General features: G+C 53.2%; 1 protein-coding gene across 1 annotated transcript in view; it reads right to left on the bottom strand.

The window, feature by feature from the left end:
* Positions 1-15,052, bottom strand: part of EPHB1 (EPH receptor B1) — a 428,446-nt gene extending 413,394 nt beyond the window's left edge. Inside the window, exon 1 of the mRNA XM_065876076.1 lies at positions 14,622-15,052. Within this exon, the coding sequence (XP_065732148.1) occupies positions 14,622-14,679 (58 nt within the window). The 5' untranslated portion in view covers positions 14,680-15,052. The remainder of the gene's footprint in view (positions 1-14,621) is intronic.
* Positions 15,053-17,126: the final 2,074 nt, after the last annotated feature.

Genomic DNA, 17,126 nt, shown 5'->3' with positions numbered 1-17,126 from the left:
TGGACACCACTCCCCGGACCACCCCAGGACCTGACAACTAAAGGTTAATACCAGCCTGCAGGGGACATCCTGGACCAGCTAAGGTAGACATCCTTTCAACCAGCCGGTGCCACTCTTAGCAAAACTTATACGGAAAAACAGAAGATGCCAAGCTGTGCATTAACTCAGCGGGGGGCTGGCTAATTTGCTGCCGGACTTATTTCATTTAGATCATGCTTTCTGCACAGGGGTGAAAGGTGATTCTTGGGGGAAGGTGGGGAGTGAAAAATCTTAGATATTACAATGGTTTGTGGCCCCAAAGGGCCTCTGTCCATAAAGAGATGTACAGTATATCCAGATATTAATATTTCATAGGGTGTGGTAGGGGGTGGTCAGGAAAAATGTCTACAAAGACTCCTGGGAGGTGGGGGGGTGGGGTGAGGGGCAATGAGAATAAGGTTGAGAGACACTGGTTTAGATGCAGAACGGAGAGAGCTGTGACACCGCAGAGCAAGCCCCCAGTGCACATGTGCAACTCCCACCTGATCATTGCCCCTGTGATATGGGTCCCCATCCTTACCACAGTGAGGTGGCGTCATGAGCCGGAGGATGTGTGAAGGAGGGAGTGACCACATGAGCCCCTGTGATCCTTCTTTACAGGACGCCCCGTCACGGCAAAGCCAGTCACTCACTCTCCATCCTATGAAAGCCTTTAAACCAACTCAACTCAGCAAACTGTCACTAGAACCCCAGCGGCCAGCACCCATTGAAGCCCAGGCCATCAGGACGGCTACAATCAGGGCTCCACATGGAGTTCTACAGGGAGCCAAGTACAAATCCAAGGATTTCCACCCCTCTCCTATGGACGCCTGTGCTTCCGGAGCTCCTGATGGTAGAACCGCATGCAGCACGTTGGTGGTTTTCCGCCAGTGTGAAACAATGAAAACAACCTCCAAGTGAGAAGAAATTAAGCGCTGTCGCTGAGTCCCCTGCTTTGTCAAGCTCAGCCGAGTCCCAGCCTCCCTGCGCAAGGCTTGCTTCGTGCACTTATACGTTATGACAATACTATAATTGTTCTTTCAGTCCCTTCTGGATATTTAATAACAACGTGAAGTGGGAGTCGCGAAGGTCAGCCCTACCGTAGAACGAGCTTTGTTCTTATTGTCCTTTTCTGAATAGCGTCTTCCCTTTGCCAGCTGTTGCATGTCAGTGAGCCCTGGTGGTGGAGGCCTGGTGCTGCTACAAAAGTAGCACCACCTACTCTGGGCGGAATATTCTAATTTCCTAACCAGTCTCTGTGCCACTGTCTATCCTCACCATCTGCATAAATACACACACAAGCGCACACACTCACAGACACACGCACACACCGGGCTTCCCCTCACTCCTCCAGTGCTACCCACAGCTACAAGCCCAAGGATGGAAAGAATACCAACCACCAAGAGCAGAGAAACGAGGCGATGTACATATTTGGCATATTCATTTGGGCAATTACTCTCTCTGGATAGGTGAGAAGAGAAATCTCCTAGGATCTCAGAAGAAGAGTAGCATACCTATGTTTAAAAACAAAAACACCTTTCTTTAAGTCTATTCCTGAAATTCACAATAGTTGGCAGATGGAAGTCACTCTTATCAGGATGCATGTGAGTGGAGCAAGCACTAGGAAACAGCAGAGCCCTGAGCTCCCATCCTACCTCGGCATGTCACGGTACCTGCCCCACCTTGCCATTTCACCTCCCTAAGCCTCAGCTGCCAGATCTATAAAATGGACCAAATCCACTGCCCATCTGAAGACAGGACTCACCTCCAATGCTGAGATCTGTGATTCTCTTCCTGAAGATGTATTATCAGAGGGCAGTTTGCAGGCACCAATAGGCTATTGGGAGCATTTCAAAAACAAGGGTCTTCTAAGAAGTCTGCATGCTCAGATAGGGTAAGGAGGAACCGCATCGTAATTCAGAACCTGTGTGATGTTGTCAGTGAGTGTGCCTTGTGTCTGGGCAGGGTTCGGTTTGGTAACTCAGGTACCATAAAAGAGGGCGATGTAGCCCCAGCAGTCTGTGTCAGAGAGCAGCTTTGTACCTAATCCTGAGGGTATGATAGTTGCTAAGGAACTATTGAGATGCAAATGAATTGGCAAATACTTAGCAGCAAGATATCAGACAAGGGTGGGGAGGGGATGCTTTAAACAAGTTAGTCAGGTGAGGGAAAGGAAAATAACTTTCTTCTGATTAGAAAAAGAAAACCACGGGTTTTCATGCAGAACAGCAGCATTGTGTTACTGTGTTAAAAAAAAAAATTGTTCTTTTCTGCTTGGCTGGGAGTAGAGGAAAGTTGGAGCCAAGAGCAGGGAACTTGAAAGGGCAAATGGAGTCTTCCTCTGATGAACTTTAGCAGATTTTAGATGCCTCTCTCTCAAAAGAGAAAGAGACATCTAAGGTGTGAAGAAAGAAGTCTGCAAAGGACATTGAAGACCTGCCATCTTTATACAAGTCTCAAAACCTAGACAAAAAGTACATACAAAACCGACTAAATATTCTGCTGACACACAATGGAAATTCCTCGTGAGACTAAGCCATGATTGAGAATGGGGGACAATAAGAGGAAATAAGCCATCTCATTGTACCTATGAGTTTGCATTTCTTTCATTCTTGTTCTCCTCTGAGCATCCAATTTAAATGCAATGGTTAGGTTAAGATGTTGTGGTACCTGTGTTGGAGAGAGTTACAGTGAGAAGCATAGCCCCTCACTCATTGTTTTTTCATCTTGTCCCAAATAGGAACCCTCCCTTTTTCAGAGTCTAGCTGAGATGCCCTAGTCTTAAAATCATTTTGCCTTCAGCCAAACACCCCTGCTGTCTTGCTGTTCATCACTTTGAGTTTGATCATGCTGGTCAGGAATATAGAAAATATCTTTCTCAAGAAAGAAGCTGTTTGCCCAACCATCTCTAGGTCTCCCTTCCTGGATTTTCACTTTTCTATCACCTTCACTTTCCCCTGCTTTTCCCACATCTTCATCCAGGACCATCACAGCCGCAGCCTCCTACTGCTGCCCCCAAAGTCCATGTTCTTTCCTTTCCTGCACACTAGCCCTCTGTAATGTTCCAGTGATGCAGGAAGGTTGAATGGGTGTGGAAGACTGTTGCCCTGTCCAGCACCCACTCCTGCTTCTTCCGGTAACAGCATCCTGATATTTCTGTGGAGAGTCAGCCATCCCCCATCTCAGGCCTGGTTGTTCAGGTGGGTCTGGGCTAACTCTCACCCCCCTCTCCCAGCTCTGGGGATGGGTAGTCATGCATCCCAAGCCTGGCCGATGAGTGCATTTCAACATGCTGGTGGCAGAGCCTGGCTCATGGAGAGGCTTAGAACCCAAGGGAACCAAGGAGACAAAATTTCCAGGGCTTTTGCTGGAGCCACTGGGAGTGAGAATTCCTCTCTCTGATGAAATTTCAAGAGGATGTGAGTTTGAGCTGTCACTGGCCACATGACCTATCTGGCAGGAGAGACTGCTGGGGGATGAAGTCAACGTAAATGACTGGGCTGATTATTCTCCGTTGTCCCTCCAGACCGATTTCTTTGCCCTCTTCTGAGCCTCAGGAGACTGACTTCCATGGACGAGGTTTCCATGTCCACCGCCTTCCTGTTGGGTTCACCCAACAGGAGGTACTGGCAGGTGATGAAATAGTGGAGGAGAAAGAGTTCAGAGAATATGATGCCCCTCCCCCATCCCCATGCACGGTTTGGGCAGCAGCTGCATTCCTCTATCTACATCTACAGCTCCCATCAGGGAGCCCTCTCCAAGTACAGCTCTTGCCAGGTCCTGGTGGCACCAGTCCCTCCCCTTCCCCTTTCTGGCCTTGGGGAGCTATGGCTTCCCACTATTGCCAGATCCTGGGTGCATCCCACACTTTTTGGTTCCCTTAACCCTGTTCATACCTCTGGAAAGTGTCTCTTCACTAAACTCTCCTCTATTAACCCTTTGAGAATGCCACGGGTTTTCTGCCAGGACCTGGGTTGACACAGACACAATGCTAAGGGATGAAGAAAGGGAGACTGAGTCCTAAGACAGCCTTGGTGCCCCAAATATAATCACAACCTAAGGCCCAAACTGTCCAGGAACAACAAGGGCCAGTAATCACTCCTTACCCTTTGCTTTTCTCCAGCTTGAGCTGTACATCTGTCCCTACAACCAAAGATATGGCTAATAAAATAGGTAAAGCCCTTCATGGAGAGCTCCTGAAGTCCACCTTCATAAGACAGAGAATAGGAATGACTATCAGTCTTGGTTTCTCACCCCAACCCACTCCTATCTCTGTCTGACAAATTTCTACCCACCCTCCAAGGAGCTTTCCCCATGTCTCTATCTCTGTTTCTCTCTCTTGCACACACACTCTTGCTTCAAATCCTTCCCACTGGAAGTACGACCCTCTCCTTTGGTTTCTCCTAGCAGCTGATGTGTAACTGTTATACCCCACAGCTAGCATGTGCCATCATACATCCTGTTACAGCTTGTAGTTTGCATGGCTCTGTCTCCCCCACCAGTCTGTTAATCGGTGAGCTCCTGGAAGGAAAGCCTGTGTCTTCCTGACCTTCATGTTTTCAGCTTCAAGTACAAAGTTTCTCATGTAGATGCTCAATAAATGTGCTCTGTATGAGTATTCATGAACCTGATGGCTCCCAGGCCAAGCTGTCAGTTCTGCCCCTCTGTTCCCACTCCCCATTTGCCTTTTGTAGAATTTGGGCTCTCACCTCTGGCAGTGACTCAGCCCTCCTTGGATACCCCGGAATGGGGCTGTATCATCCCTCAAGGCAGCCTATCCCAACTTGGTTCAGTTTGTCTGGAAAGAATTTAATCATCATGCCAAAATCCATCTCCCATGCTGAGCAAAGCTAAGCCTGCTTGGCAAAATGACCCTTCATGTATTCACAGAGAGAGGTGTTCCCTTCCCCACATTCTCCCCTCATTTTCAGGTGCCCAAGCCTGCACCCATCATCCTCAATCACATCACCCTGTTTACTCCATTTATAGTACTTTCCTAAAATTATGTTCTACATTATTTGTCTTCTTAATAACTGTCTGTCCTACCACTAAGATGCTCCCAAAGTCTGAGCTCCCTTTCCACCACTCCCTGTTTTGCACATGCTGCCTGGCACACAGTAGGAGGTTGACAAATATTTGTTAGATGTTGAATGAATGAGATACCATTTCTCTTCCCTCTCCCCAGCCTCTCCTTAAGTCCTCTCTAATCTTCTCTAAACCATTTTACTTCTACTATTTCTCCTAGGATATTCTGGTTATCAATTGCTACATAACAGACCAATCCAAAACCTAGTGGTTTTCAACTATGACAAGATTTATTTTGTTCACAAATCTATAATTTGAACAGGGCTCAGGGAGGAAATCCTGTCTCTTCCCACTTAGAGTCAGCAGACATGGCTGGAAAGATGGAGGCTGCAGCCATCTGAAGACTCACTCACTCAGATGTCTGGCATTTGGTGCTGGCAGTGGGCTGGGATTGAAGCTAGGGCTGTGGCTAGAACATCTCCACGTGGTCTCTCCAAGTTGCTCGGGCTTCCTCACAATATGGTGGCAGGGTCACAAGGTCTCACATCCCTTGTGAGAGAGAGCCAGGCAGAAGCTGTAGTATCTTCTCTGATCTCACCTCCAAAGTTAGGCAAGATCACTTCTACCATGTTCTGTTCATCAGAGTGAGCAGAAGGCCAACCCATATTTAAATGGAGAAGAGCTAGGTTTCATATTTTGATGAAAAGAATATCAAAAAATTTGCAGACATGTTTTAAACTACCACAGAAGACATGATTTCAGGTTTTTGTGTGTTCTACTGACCTTTTCTTTCTTTGTATTCATTAATACAACATACATATTGCCGCTACCTATATGTCACATGCTGGGGATACCATGACAATTAAGACAGAGCCCCACCCTTCAAGGGCTCACAGAGCTGTGGAGTCTCCAGTGAAATAAACATGCAATTACAGACCAGTGTGGACTGTGCTCCCACAGACGGAGGCAGAAGCAGCTGTGGTGGGGACCAGCAGGCCACTTAGTCCAGCCTGGGGCTAGGAGGAAGGCTTCCAAGAGGAGGCAACCACTATAGCAAATTCTAAAGACTAAGTTAGAGCTAGCCAAGGAAAGATCAGTGACAAATGCAACACAGGCAGAGCAAGCAGGTGCAGACCCGGAGGCACGTGGCAACAGAACACTCAGTCGGGCCCCTGCACAGATGGTGAAAAAGAAAAGGGGATGCCCGGGGGGTGTGTACCTGTGCAGCGTGTGTGCGTCTGTGCCCGTGTGGAGCAGGGGACGATGGAGCAGCAGAAGGTGCTGCTGGCAGGACCAGAGTGGGGGAAAGGGGGACCCAGACTGTGAAGGGTCTCGCATCAGTCCTGAAGGTGCTAGAAGAGACTCACACATGCCCCAGCCAGGGTAAACCTAAGTAGCACAGTGTGGTCTGACACCCAAAGTACGGTCTGACCAGTGCCCAACACAGGCCCCTGGGCACCCACCTACAGCTCCGTGGATGGTCTGATACTAAGACCCTCTTCCTTGCCCTGAAGCTTACAACCTGCGCTCCACCCCATCCCCAATGCATCCAGACCACTTCGATGCATTGCCAAAGGGCCTGAGAGCATCCCTCTTTGGGCTCCTTTCCCAGCCCTCCTGAGCGAGGGTCCTCCCTTCTTTCTCCCCCTTCCAAGCTCACCACACAGCTCAAGCCTCAGCATCAATGAGAAAGCCAAGGGCAAAGGTCCCACCTTGACGTACTGAAAAAATAGCAAGAGGAAAACAACAGAATAATGAACTGCAGGCCCCATCTGCCTCTCACAGATAAGGCGTTTTCTCTGCCGCCCCTGTCGATGAAGCTGCCTGCCCTTATTGCGGGCCCTTCTGCTCAGCACCGTCCACAGGCACGGCCTCAGGGGGACCGGGCACTGTCCAATGACACTAGGATGCTGGGGGGGTTCTCTCTCCCCTCTTCCTACAGGCCCTTCCACACTCAAACCTGATGCTAAATCCCCGGGTCCTCCCCTGATGTTGTGGGTCTGCACCTGTCCCGACGGACAGGAGCTGCCAGAGCTCTGGGAGTAACATGGCCCCGGGGAAGGGCAGGGTGCACACAGCAGAAGTCAGGGCGGTCCCCAAAGGAGAACACAGGCAACTGGCCCTCCCTCTGGAAGGCGGGCCTGTGGTGGGAGCTCTAGGAGGCCCACAGCAACCTGCTCCCCACACACCCCCACCATCACGAGCCCGGTCCAGATGCCGAGCCACCACCGTCTAAGCAACACATCAAAGACAAGAGCCAGACGGACACGTGGCAGAAAGAAAACCACTAATGACCACAGTGGGGGTCTGACTGGTGGGACAACATGGGAAAGGCCACGTGCAAACAGGAGAATGCAAACGGAGAAGGAAAAAGCTCTTCCTCCAGCTGGGGGCACAGGCGGGGCAGTTCCAGAGAGCAGGAGCCTGGCCACAGGGACTTGGGCACAGAGGCCAGGATATTGTCTGGTACCTTTGACAGCACCTGGCAGAACAGTGAATAAACAGCTGGTGCTTAATAAGTGCTCCCTGATTTCATTCATGAGTAAGCAATGTTCAGTAGAAAAGGCACTGAACTGGGAGGCAGAGGCTGAGGAGCTGTCCAACTTCAATTTGTCAAGACTTCGCTTTGAATCTTAGCTCTTGTGCCAGTAGTGCCTCAGCTTCCTCACCTGCAAAATGGGAGAACACATGCTTGGATATTAAGGGTATGGGATCAGCACATGGTAAATGGGCCAAGAGAAGCTTAGTCTAGTCCTGGCTCTAGTGCTGCTAGGCTGTAAGATCTCTGCAAAGTCTCTTCCCTTCCCTACAACTTGTCTCCAGTCCTTCTCCTGACATGTCGGGGCCCCGGGAACAAGCCTGACTCCCTGTTGGCCCCCACGAGCTGAAGCGGCCCCAGGATCAGTCCCAGGGACTTCAGAAGCTAGTGCTAGGCTGCAGCCTGGGGTCCCTGTTCCCTCACTTGCCCCTCCCCTCCTGGCCACCTGCCTCTGCCCATTTCTCTGTTCATTATCACCTCCACTGGGGGGATGGAGAAGCAGAACAAGGAGGTTAAATTCAAATCAGTCATTTTGTCACTTGCTGCCAGGAAACGGGGAGGGACGAGAGGAGAGACCCGGGCCTCAGGTGCAACGTGTGGGCAGAAACGAGTCCTGGTAATTCTCAGGAAATTTCCTATATGTTTCCACGTTGGCCCAGATCTGCTCCAGAGAATTCTGGGAACCTTCCATGAGGGGACAGAGCAGCCTCCTTCAGAAGCTGCTAATGGTTTGTCTGCAGGCGCTGGGGTTTCCCTGCCCTGGAGGAACACCTCTGCTGGGGGCAGAGTGGGAGACGGCCTTTTTCATCACTTTTTCAGCCTCTCTAGCAGATGAGCATCTTGAAGACCCCATTATGGGGGTCGTTATGACGTCGTGAAGGGCCCCAGATTTTCGGCTCCCATGCTGCCCGGGGAATGAGGGAACAGGTGGGTAAGATATCCTTCCTAGGCTGTGGAAGTGAAACCTTCTCTTTCACAAAGTTAGTGGCAAACGTAAAAGCCAGCTGCACCGAGAGACACCTGGCGGATGATTCTGCGTGAGACCAGGGAAGACTGTGGCCCCAGTGCTGGACCAGGTCGGCAATAAGAGGTCCCGGGAGCAAGGTCTCCTCGTGGAGCGCACCAGGCTAAGACCCTTCTTAACGTCGGCCCAGCTCACCCTCACTCATCTCTGAGGTGCTGCTGCAGAAACCCTGCCAGCCTAAGAGGATCCACACCTCACCCACAACTAGTCAGGGGGTCGCCATGCCCCAGACTGCATTTTACCCACAGCTGTCACCCCCAAACCTCCTACTTCTACCACTGCTTCTATCTTGGGGTTTGCGCCCAACCCAAGCCCCTGCTACCCTCTCCATCATAACGGCCCCTCCGTTAGCCTTTCAACGATGAGGAAACTGGGGCACAGGGAGGGAGAGAGCAAACTGTACATCCGGTTGCTTCCTGTGTCTTAGGTCAGATGGAAAGCAGTGTTCCATTAGCAAAGAAGAATGAAGCCCACCACCCTCCAGGCCTCCCTGCACAGTGTGTTCCCATCTCTCTAACCCCCAGAGGAGTGATCAACAAAAGCCAGTGAGGTGACTCAGACGTCAGGCTTGAGGGCCTTTGATGGAGCAGGTGGCCCTGACCTGGCCACTCAATTCCTCCCTTCTGAGCACAAACACACACCTGGGGACCCTGACTATTGTTGCAATTGAAATGCAATCCACAGAAGGGGCTGAGAAATTTCTCATGCAAAATTGTGCTTTTAAATATGGAATCTCTCCCAGGGCGTTACTTTATTATTATAGCAATTTCCTCAGAAGGGCAGGCATCCAATGCTGTTTCTCCACCACCTTTGGTGACATGGAAATCTGATGGAAATATTCAGGCTGCTTAAGTGGTTAATGCAGAAGAGGGAGACATAAAGGCAGCTCTTCCAAGGAATGTGGACTCCTAGAATCCAGGTACAGGGATGTGCTCTAGACTATTAGTGAGGGGGGGTGGAACAGGTAAGGATCCAGTGTGCTCCCTCCACTGCCCCCAGGATGCATAGGGTGCCCAGGCCCACCTCCTTTAGGGACCTTTGTCCGGAATCATTTCTTCCTTGGGAGAGCGGCCAGGAACAAAGATGCTCCCAGTCTTTCTACTAGATTCCTTATCAGAAGCCTCACCACGGTACAGGTCCCTAGCCCTGCGTCTGCCTGTGCACAGGATGGGAATAGAGTGGGAGGTGGGAAAGAAGGGGTAGGAATCTGGTGCTTCAGCTGAAGTGCTGGGATTATCCGAAACTTTCACTCATCTCTTCTCCCATGACCAAGAAAACATGGAGTCCCCAGTAATCAATGGAGTACCCAACGGCCAATGGCTGAATCAGCGTTAGAATTCTTCCCGCCCATGGATTCAGGTGGATCTGAACCTTTCTTCATGCAAAGCCTACAAAAGTGATGCAGTGAGGTGGAGTGGTTAAGAACACAAACCCCAGAACCTGACTGCCTAGGTTCCAGTGCAAGCCCCTCACTCGCTATGTGGCCTTATCAAATTACTGAACCACCCTGTACCTCAGTCTTCTCATCTGAAAAATGGGAGAGGAGGGTTAATAATAATACCTACCTGATAGGGTTGTCTAAAGATTAAGTGAATTAATTTATGTAAAGCACCTAGCGTTAAGTGTCAGCTATTATCAGCAGTTCCCAAATAGACCGGTGCCAGACTGCCTGCATCTGAATCACTGGGGCCCTTTATTAAAAATGAAGATCCCAGGCCATTCAGTAAGTGCAGAGTGGAGCAAGACCTGCCCAGGATTTGTGACCGCAGCCTATTTTAGAACCATTCCCCTGGGCAGAATTTCAGGAAGCACCTACAACAGGATCTTCTGGGAGGCAGACTTTCAGGATCTATCCAGACCTGCTGAACTTTTGTGGGAAGAGTCCAGGAGTCTATAGCAAGTTGCCCAGGTGCCATGAGGCTGCCTAAAGCCTAAATATCCCTGCCTGAGATGACTGACTTCCAAAACTGCCTCCACCCTTTGCCCACGCTGGAAACCCTACACTCCTGAACCTTAGGGTTTCTAAGAACTCTTGAAGATTAGCTAAGATGATTGTTTTAGTTTAATAATATGAAAGCATCTTTGACTTTAATAGCATCTTTATTTTTAAACCAGTACAGGGATATCCTCATAACGTATGTTACCTGTCCAACTTCTAAGGCTGGAATGGGTGGGCATCACCAGCTACTGGCAGCTCTGCTTTACCAACCCAGAAGGTTCAGGTCTGCGTCCTACCTCTGTAGCTGTCTACACTGCCAAGACTTTTCTCAAGCAATGGCCTAGGGCTGTGTTACCTTTCCTCGCCAGCATTCCACTCACTGGCTTTGGGGTCCCTCCACAAACACTGAGTAATGGTAACTGTTTCATAACACACAGAAAATATAATCAACTAATGGATAGAATTCTCTCAAATTTACTTTTCTCTCCCAGACATTTTTTTCAATCTTTGCCGCCTGCTACCGCTTGCCGGCTCATGCACGCTCATGGACACCCAAAACAGAGGCACATGTAGCAAATGAATATTAACAGAAAATGCAGAAACTGCCAATTACCCCCTGGCCTGGTGGTCTGTTGTAGGCACACAGGCTGAGCTTGGGGTTTTTCACCACACACTGTGAACGGTGAGATTCAGTGCCATTGCATGTCAAGGTGGGGTACCCCACAAAGGGGTGCAGTAACTCAGGGGTGTATGTATTCATACATCAGCCATTCCTTCGAGAACTCACTTATTTGTTAAGCCCTACCACCAAATCAAACGTGTGCACGTACAAGGGTGGCAAGTCCAGGATTTCACTCTGGGCCACATCAAAGAGCAGTTCTCCCAGGAGTGCTCTGGTCAGCGAGTGTAGAACACGGAGGCCACCTGCATGTCTAGGGTCATTCGTGGACGCCCATGAGTGCTCGGGCTGGGAGGATGCTATGAGCTGCCAGTGATTCCAGGGCACTGCCTCCCAGAAGGGCTAATACTCTTAGCTCAGGAATACTCCACTCTGAGGGAGAACTGTCTGCGACCAGCCCAACACCTGAGAGGCACCTCAAGAGAAGCCCAGGTCTCCAGACCCCGACACAAAGGGTATGGGCCAAAGGGCAGCTCAGAGAATGCAGCTTGCAGACACCAGCAGCCTGTTCTCAACAAGCTCTCAGGCCCAGTGTGAAAAGACATGGACTTGAAGAGGCAGTTGTTTTTCTGGAGACAGAGAAAAGAGCCCTGGTTCTGTGTATAGAAGTCCAGAGTATGTCAGCGTCCCTGCCTCCCAGCCTGCCTGCTCCCCTCTGAAAATAGCCTTTAAAAGCCCGTGCCTCTGCCCTGCATGCCATCTCTCTCCCCACACAGCAGAGCGGGCTGTAAGCGGGGAGGGAAGGGAAGAGGGAAGGGGCCGTCTCCTTCAGTGTGGGCCTTTCACTCCCCAGGTCAGCCAGCCCCTTCCCTCCTTCCACCCAGGCAGAGGGTCTCCTAGGGCCCCGCCGGCTTCTGGCTAAGTGTCCCCACCACCTGGTCCACGGCTGCCGTTATCCCTCTGTCCCTGCCCTGGCCTGGGCTGAGGACCTGACTGCTCTTGGAGCTGCTTGCCCTGGGTGACAAGGGCCCACTGAAATTCCAACAGAGACCCACGAGAGAAAGAAGACAGACAGACACAAAAGTGGCCAAACCAGCAAGGGGAGGCGCCGCCTGGCCACGGCAGTGTGAGAGGGATCTGCTCTCTGTGTAGGCAGCTCATTGATCCACTTTTCTGATAATTATTCCTTACTCATCGCAAACCGAATGACGCTGGCCCCAGCCCAGCCAGGCAGGCGGGAAGGCAGCTTCGCGTGTGAGGAGGAGAAAATGAGCCTGCTTGTATTCATCGGGGAGAGGAAGGAGTGAATGGTGTGTACTATCCCTGTGCACCGAGCAGGGACGCCAGGGCTGCTTTAATATTCTGCTGAACGTGGCATTTCTTTTAACCCTTACTGGAGAGACAGACGTTCAGCCCAGAAAGCCGGGCTCTTCTGGCTAGGCTAACGGTAAAGTTTCCGGGCTGCGAGGAGGGAAGGGCTCCGGACGACCTGGGTGACAGGACCGGTACGCGCGCGGCTGGGCGCCCGCACCACGGCACCCTCCCTGGGGCCTCTCCAGCCCAGCAGATAGAGAGGGCTAGCCAAGAGGGGGTCTAGGGTAGAAACCGCGCGCCGCCAGACGCCCAGTGAGTTCCCACACATTTGCTCTCCAATTTCGCTCGAATGCATATGCCCTCCTTCAATGATGGAGACCCAACGCCGAGACCAGGCTCCCCAAGTAGGCACCTATCTGCTCTCCGAGACCGAGCCGCTGACTCTCCAAGGGGCGCGAAGATCGGCGGGCAGGACGCTCCGTCCCAGCGTTAGAAAGTCCTGTGTGGCCTCGCCCATTGCAAATGCCCGCTCTCCCAGGTCGTCCCGACTGGTTTGGAGGTGTGCCTCGCCTGGCTTGTCCTAATTCAACCGCTCCCGCGCTTGCCTCTCAGTAAGCCAAATCCAAGCATCCCTTCTGCGGGGTGTTGATCTCGCTCCCCAACGTTCCAGTCCCTGTACGTTCCCCAAAGCAACCCCCTCGGCACAAAGACCCAGCAGCCAGAGAGGGCAGCGGCAGGCGGAGGGCAGACAAAAAGCTACCTTCAGGAAAGCAAAAGCGAGCTTTCTAGGCATTAATCGCCGCACCCCCGCGCCGCCACCAGAACGAACGCGGGATATGGTGGTCTTCGCTACCAGGCCGAGTAATCTTAGCCCCGCCTCGGGGCCACAAGGTCCCAGCTTCGCTTCGAGAAGGGCAGCACTTTCCGGAGGGGTCGGGGCGCTGAACCACGGGGTTTGGGGCCGGGCGGCGGGTTCCGCTGGGCAACCAGTAGCAGTTGGACGAGGACCTGGGCGGCCCAGCGGAGCGAGCTCCCAGCTCGGAAGGCGACGCGGGCGCCGGGGGCTGCGTGCAGAGTCCCTCGGTGGCGTTTCACCCACGCCGGACACCGGGGCTGCGGGGCTGAGGCGCGTATCTCCCCCAAGAATTGCTTCCATCCCGACACTAAACTCCGCTCTAGGCCGGCTGCGTTTCGGGAGGGGGCTGCGGCCGCCGCTCTGCTTCGGGGAAGGGGGCGGGGGAAGGGGGCGGGAGGCGGGAGAGGGGCAGGGATTTCCCACAGGGATTCGCGGGCGCCGCCGAGCGCGGGTCTCCCTGCTGCGCCAGGCGCTGTGCCCGCGGAGCGCGCTTTCCGGGCCACAGCGGCAGAGGCACAGCCGAGGCTGAAGTAGCAGGGAGAGAGTCGCTGCGCGTCGGCTACCTTCCCAGGCCGGAGGGATACTGGGCGAGTTTCGTCACAACTGATCACGCACCCCACCCCACCCCCGTTTTCAGGAGCAAGAGGCGACAAACGTGTCCACCCCGCCCCGACCGACCCGGGAAAGATGCAGCCCGCAGGCTCCGGTACCACCAGCTGTCCCCCGAGGGTCGGGCCAATGAACTCAGCTCCTCTCATTCGGCAGCCACTTGCGAGGTACCGGGGCAGAGCTTCTCCGGTCCCGGCGCGCAGCGCTAGCCCGCCGGGCCGAGTCCTGGAGCCCGCGGATCCCGAGCGGAGGAAAAGGAGAGGTAGCGCGCGGCTACCTAAGAGCATCCTTGCCCGGGATAGGAAGCGAGCAGACTGACGCCCGTACTCCAGGGGCCGGACGGCCCGAGGCGCCCCTTCCTCCCCAACGCCGGTCTCCGCCGGAGCTAAGGAGCCTACACCGCAATGCAGCGGGCTCCGTGCTCTCTGAGCCGAGCTGCGGGAGACCGGGGCTGCTAAGGAGCGCCCGGGCGCGGGAACCAGAGGGCTCCGCGAACCAGCTGCGGGCGCCGAAAGCCAGCCGGGGGCGCGCGGGTGGGTGCCGCCCCAGCCCCGCGCTCGGCCGCGGCCGATGCTCCCCAACAACCTGGCTCTCGGGTCGCGGGAAGCAGGCGACGCGTAGCAGCCACAGAAGCCCCGGGGATACAGCCGCCAACTTGCTCCGCGGTGGGTACGTTACCTTCCATCGCGGCCACTGCGGATGCCAGGAGGAGCAGCAGCAGGCAGTCCAGGGCCATCGCCGGCCGGCGGTCCCCAGGCCGAGCCCGAGCCGAGGCGGCCGCGGGGGGAGGGCACCGCGTCTCGGGGTGCCGCTGCGCTCCCCGCCGGTGGCTTCTCCGTATCCTTTCGCGCTCTGGCTGGGACCGGACTCCCCGGAGCGCGGCGTGGGCGTGGGCGGGATTGTGCGCGCGTGGGGCGGTGCGGGCGCGCGTGGGTGTGGGTGTGCATGTGTGTGTGTGTGTTTATGGGAGAGGTGGGTGTGTGCGTGCGTGTGTGAGAGAGCAGGCGAGGGAGTGCGAGCCGGGGAGAGCGCGCGAGTGCGTGTTCGTCCTGGTGTCACATTGCGAGCTACAGCCGAGCCTACTGGAGGACTGAGCCGGCCAGACTGACGGGGGAGGGTGCGGGATCCCCCACCATCAGCTCTCTCCCCACCCCTAACACCTCTTGTCCAATCAAGGAATCAAACCTGCAAAATTCCCCCGTCCAATCAGGCGCGAGCACCTCCTTACACTGGCATTGTTAGTTTAAGAAAAACTTTTGCTTGCAAGGCTGTGCGGGAGGGCTGGGAAGGCGCTAGGAGGGGTCCGGGCTCCCCCTGGTGGTGCTCTCAGAGAACCGCACCGGCCGGCCCCAGCTCTCCATGCCCTAACCTAGGGGGCCTAGGGAAGGGGCCGACTAAGACCCTTCCCCTTACAGCCCACCAGGACAAGGTGAACTATGAATAATCAAATTTGTCTTCTTTCATCTTCTCAGCGAGACTACCCTGACTACTCTATTTAGTGCAGCCCCCATAGCACACCCTATCCCTCCTGTCCGTAGCACTTCACCTAACACGCTGTGGTTTTTACTAATCAATTTTGTTTATTGTGGGTCTCTCCTTACCAGAACGGGATTCGTGTGTGCTTTGTTCACTACGGAATGGCCAGTGCCTAGAACAATGCCTGGCCCGTAGAAGGTGATGGCATGTATCCGCTGACTGAATGAATGAGGTTCAGAGAATCTGGGGGTGGTAGCCCCAGGGTGCAGGGCACTGGATATGCTTCCTGTCCAGCTCCCTGCTGCTCTTGTCCCCCAGAAATCTCCGGCTGCCTTTAGTTTTCATTTCCCCATGTGTTCTGTGACCATCCACCGAGGGCCCCGACCCCAGAGGACAGGTCAGGCGGGAGGGACCAGTGGTCACACAGCCCCTTAGAGGGGCAGAATGCAATAGGGGCAGCGAGAGCTCTGCAAGGTGGCAGGCGGGGGAAGGCACCAAAACTGTGGGGGAGGGGCTGGAAGGACTTGCAGAGGCAGCAACAGGAGGACAGGGCATTGGAGGCAGGAGCGATTCTCCCGGGCTCAGCACCCCCAGCTCTGCTTTCTTTTTGTGTCTCTGCTTTCTTTTCCTGTCTCTGGGGATAGCCGGAGCATTCAAGATCTGCCTTGAATCTGTAAAGCTATGCTGGAGAAATGTCCTCATCCCATCACCCCCACCCCAGACCTGATGATGGTCTGGTCCTACAGGGTCAGGGAGGACCTGTTAGGTCAACCCCCCAACAGTCGCCTCTTCCCCACCAAGCTTTTCCCAGATTTGTCAATGACTTAACTGTGGGCAGATGTGATGACCCCTCCCATGCTCTACGTCCTCCTCTTCCAGCTTTGCCAAACCAGCTTCCCACCCTGAATGTTTATAGTCTCTCCTTTGCCTCAGTCATAGCCAGACTCCTCTCCCCATCCTGACACTGTTTTGCTTCCCGCACTCTGACTCAGGCTGCCTCCCTCCCCACTACCTTCCATCCCACCCTGCCTCTGCACCAGCCTTCATTCCCTCATCCTCCTTCTTTACGGCATGCCAGCTGCCCTCTGTCCTGCCTCACCCCACCAAGTACATCCCAACATCTCTGGAGCCATCACCCCAGGAATGACCCAGTTACCCATAGTCCTCCTAAGCCCTCAGCACCCTCGACATCAGGCAGCTCTTGCCTCAGTTTCCAGGGTGCCCGCTCTCCTCCTACCTATCTTAGCACTTCTTACTGTTCCCTCTTCAACTCTTGCTGGGTCCATGGACAATTCCTTAGCAGCTTCACCTGCTCTTCTGCCTCCAGCCCTCCCCCCATGGATGGATAGATGGATGAGTCTCAGACTCCTTTCTGTCCTTTGCTATATCACAGTCTTTTTTTTTTTTTAAAGAAATATTGCTTTATTTGAAAAACTTACTTCTAAATTACTTTTTTTAAATATTTTTAAAAGTCATAAAGAGCACCCAAGAAGAAAATATATACAGTTTCCATAGGAATAAGGACCAAAAAAATGGTGTTGATAATTGTCCCAAATTACATTTCCTAAAGGAGAACATGTAATATTTAACCTTCTTTTTTTTGAGGCAGGGTAAGTAAACTACACACATCATAAATAAAATTTTCTTACTTTACAAGGAGGAAGGACTGTGGTCCTGTTTTTGATGCATATTGAATACAAAACACAA

This window comes from Phocoena phocoena, chromosome 4 (assembly GCF_963924675.1).
Source record: "Phocoena phocoena chromosome 4, mPhoPho1.1, whole genome shotgun sequence".
NCBI classification, from domain to species: domain Eukaryota; kingdom Metazoa; phylum Chordata; class Mammalia; order Artiodactyla; family Phocoenidae; genus Phocoena; species Phocoena phocoena.
Note: the sequence above shows the minus strand (reverse complement) of the source record. Positions and strands in the feature narration are given on the sequence as shown.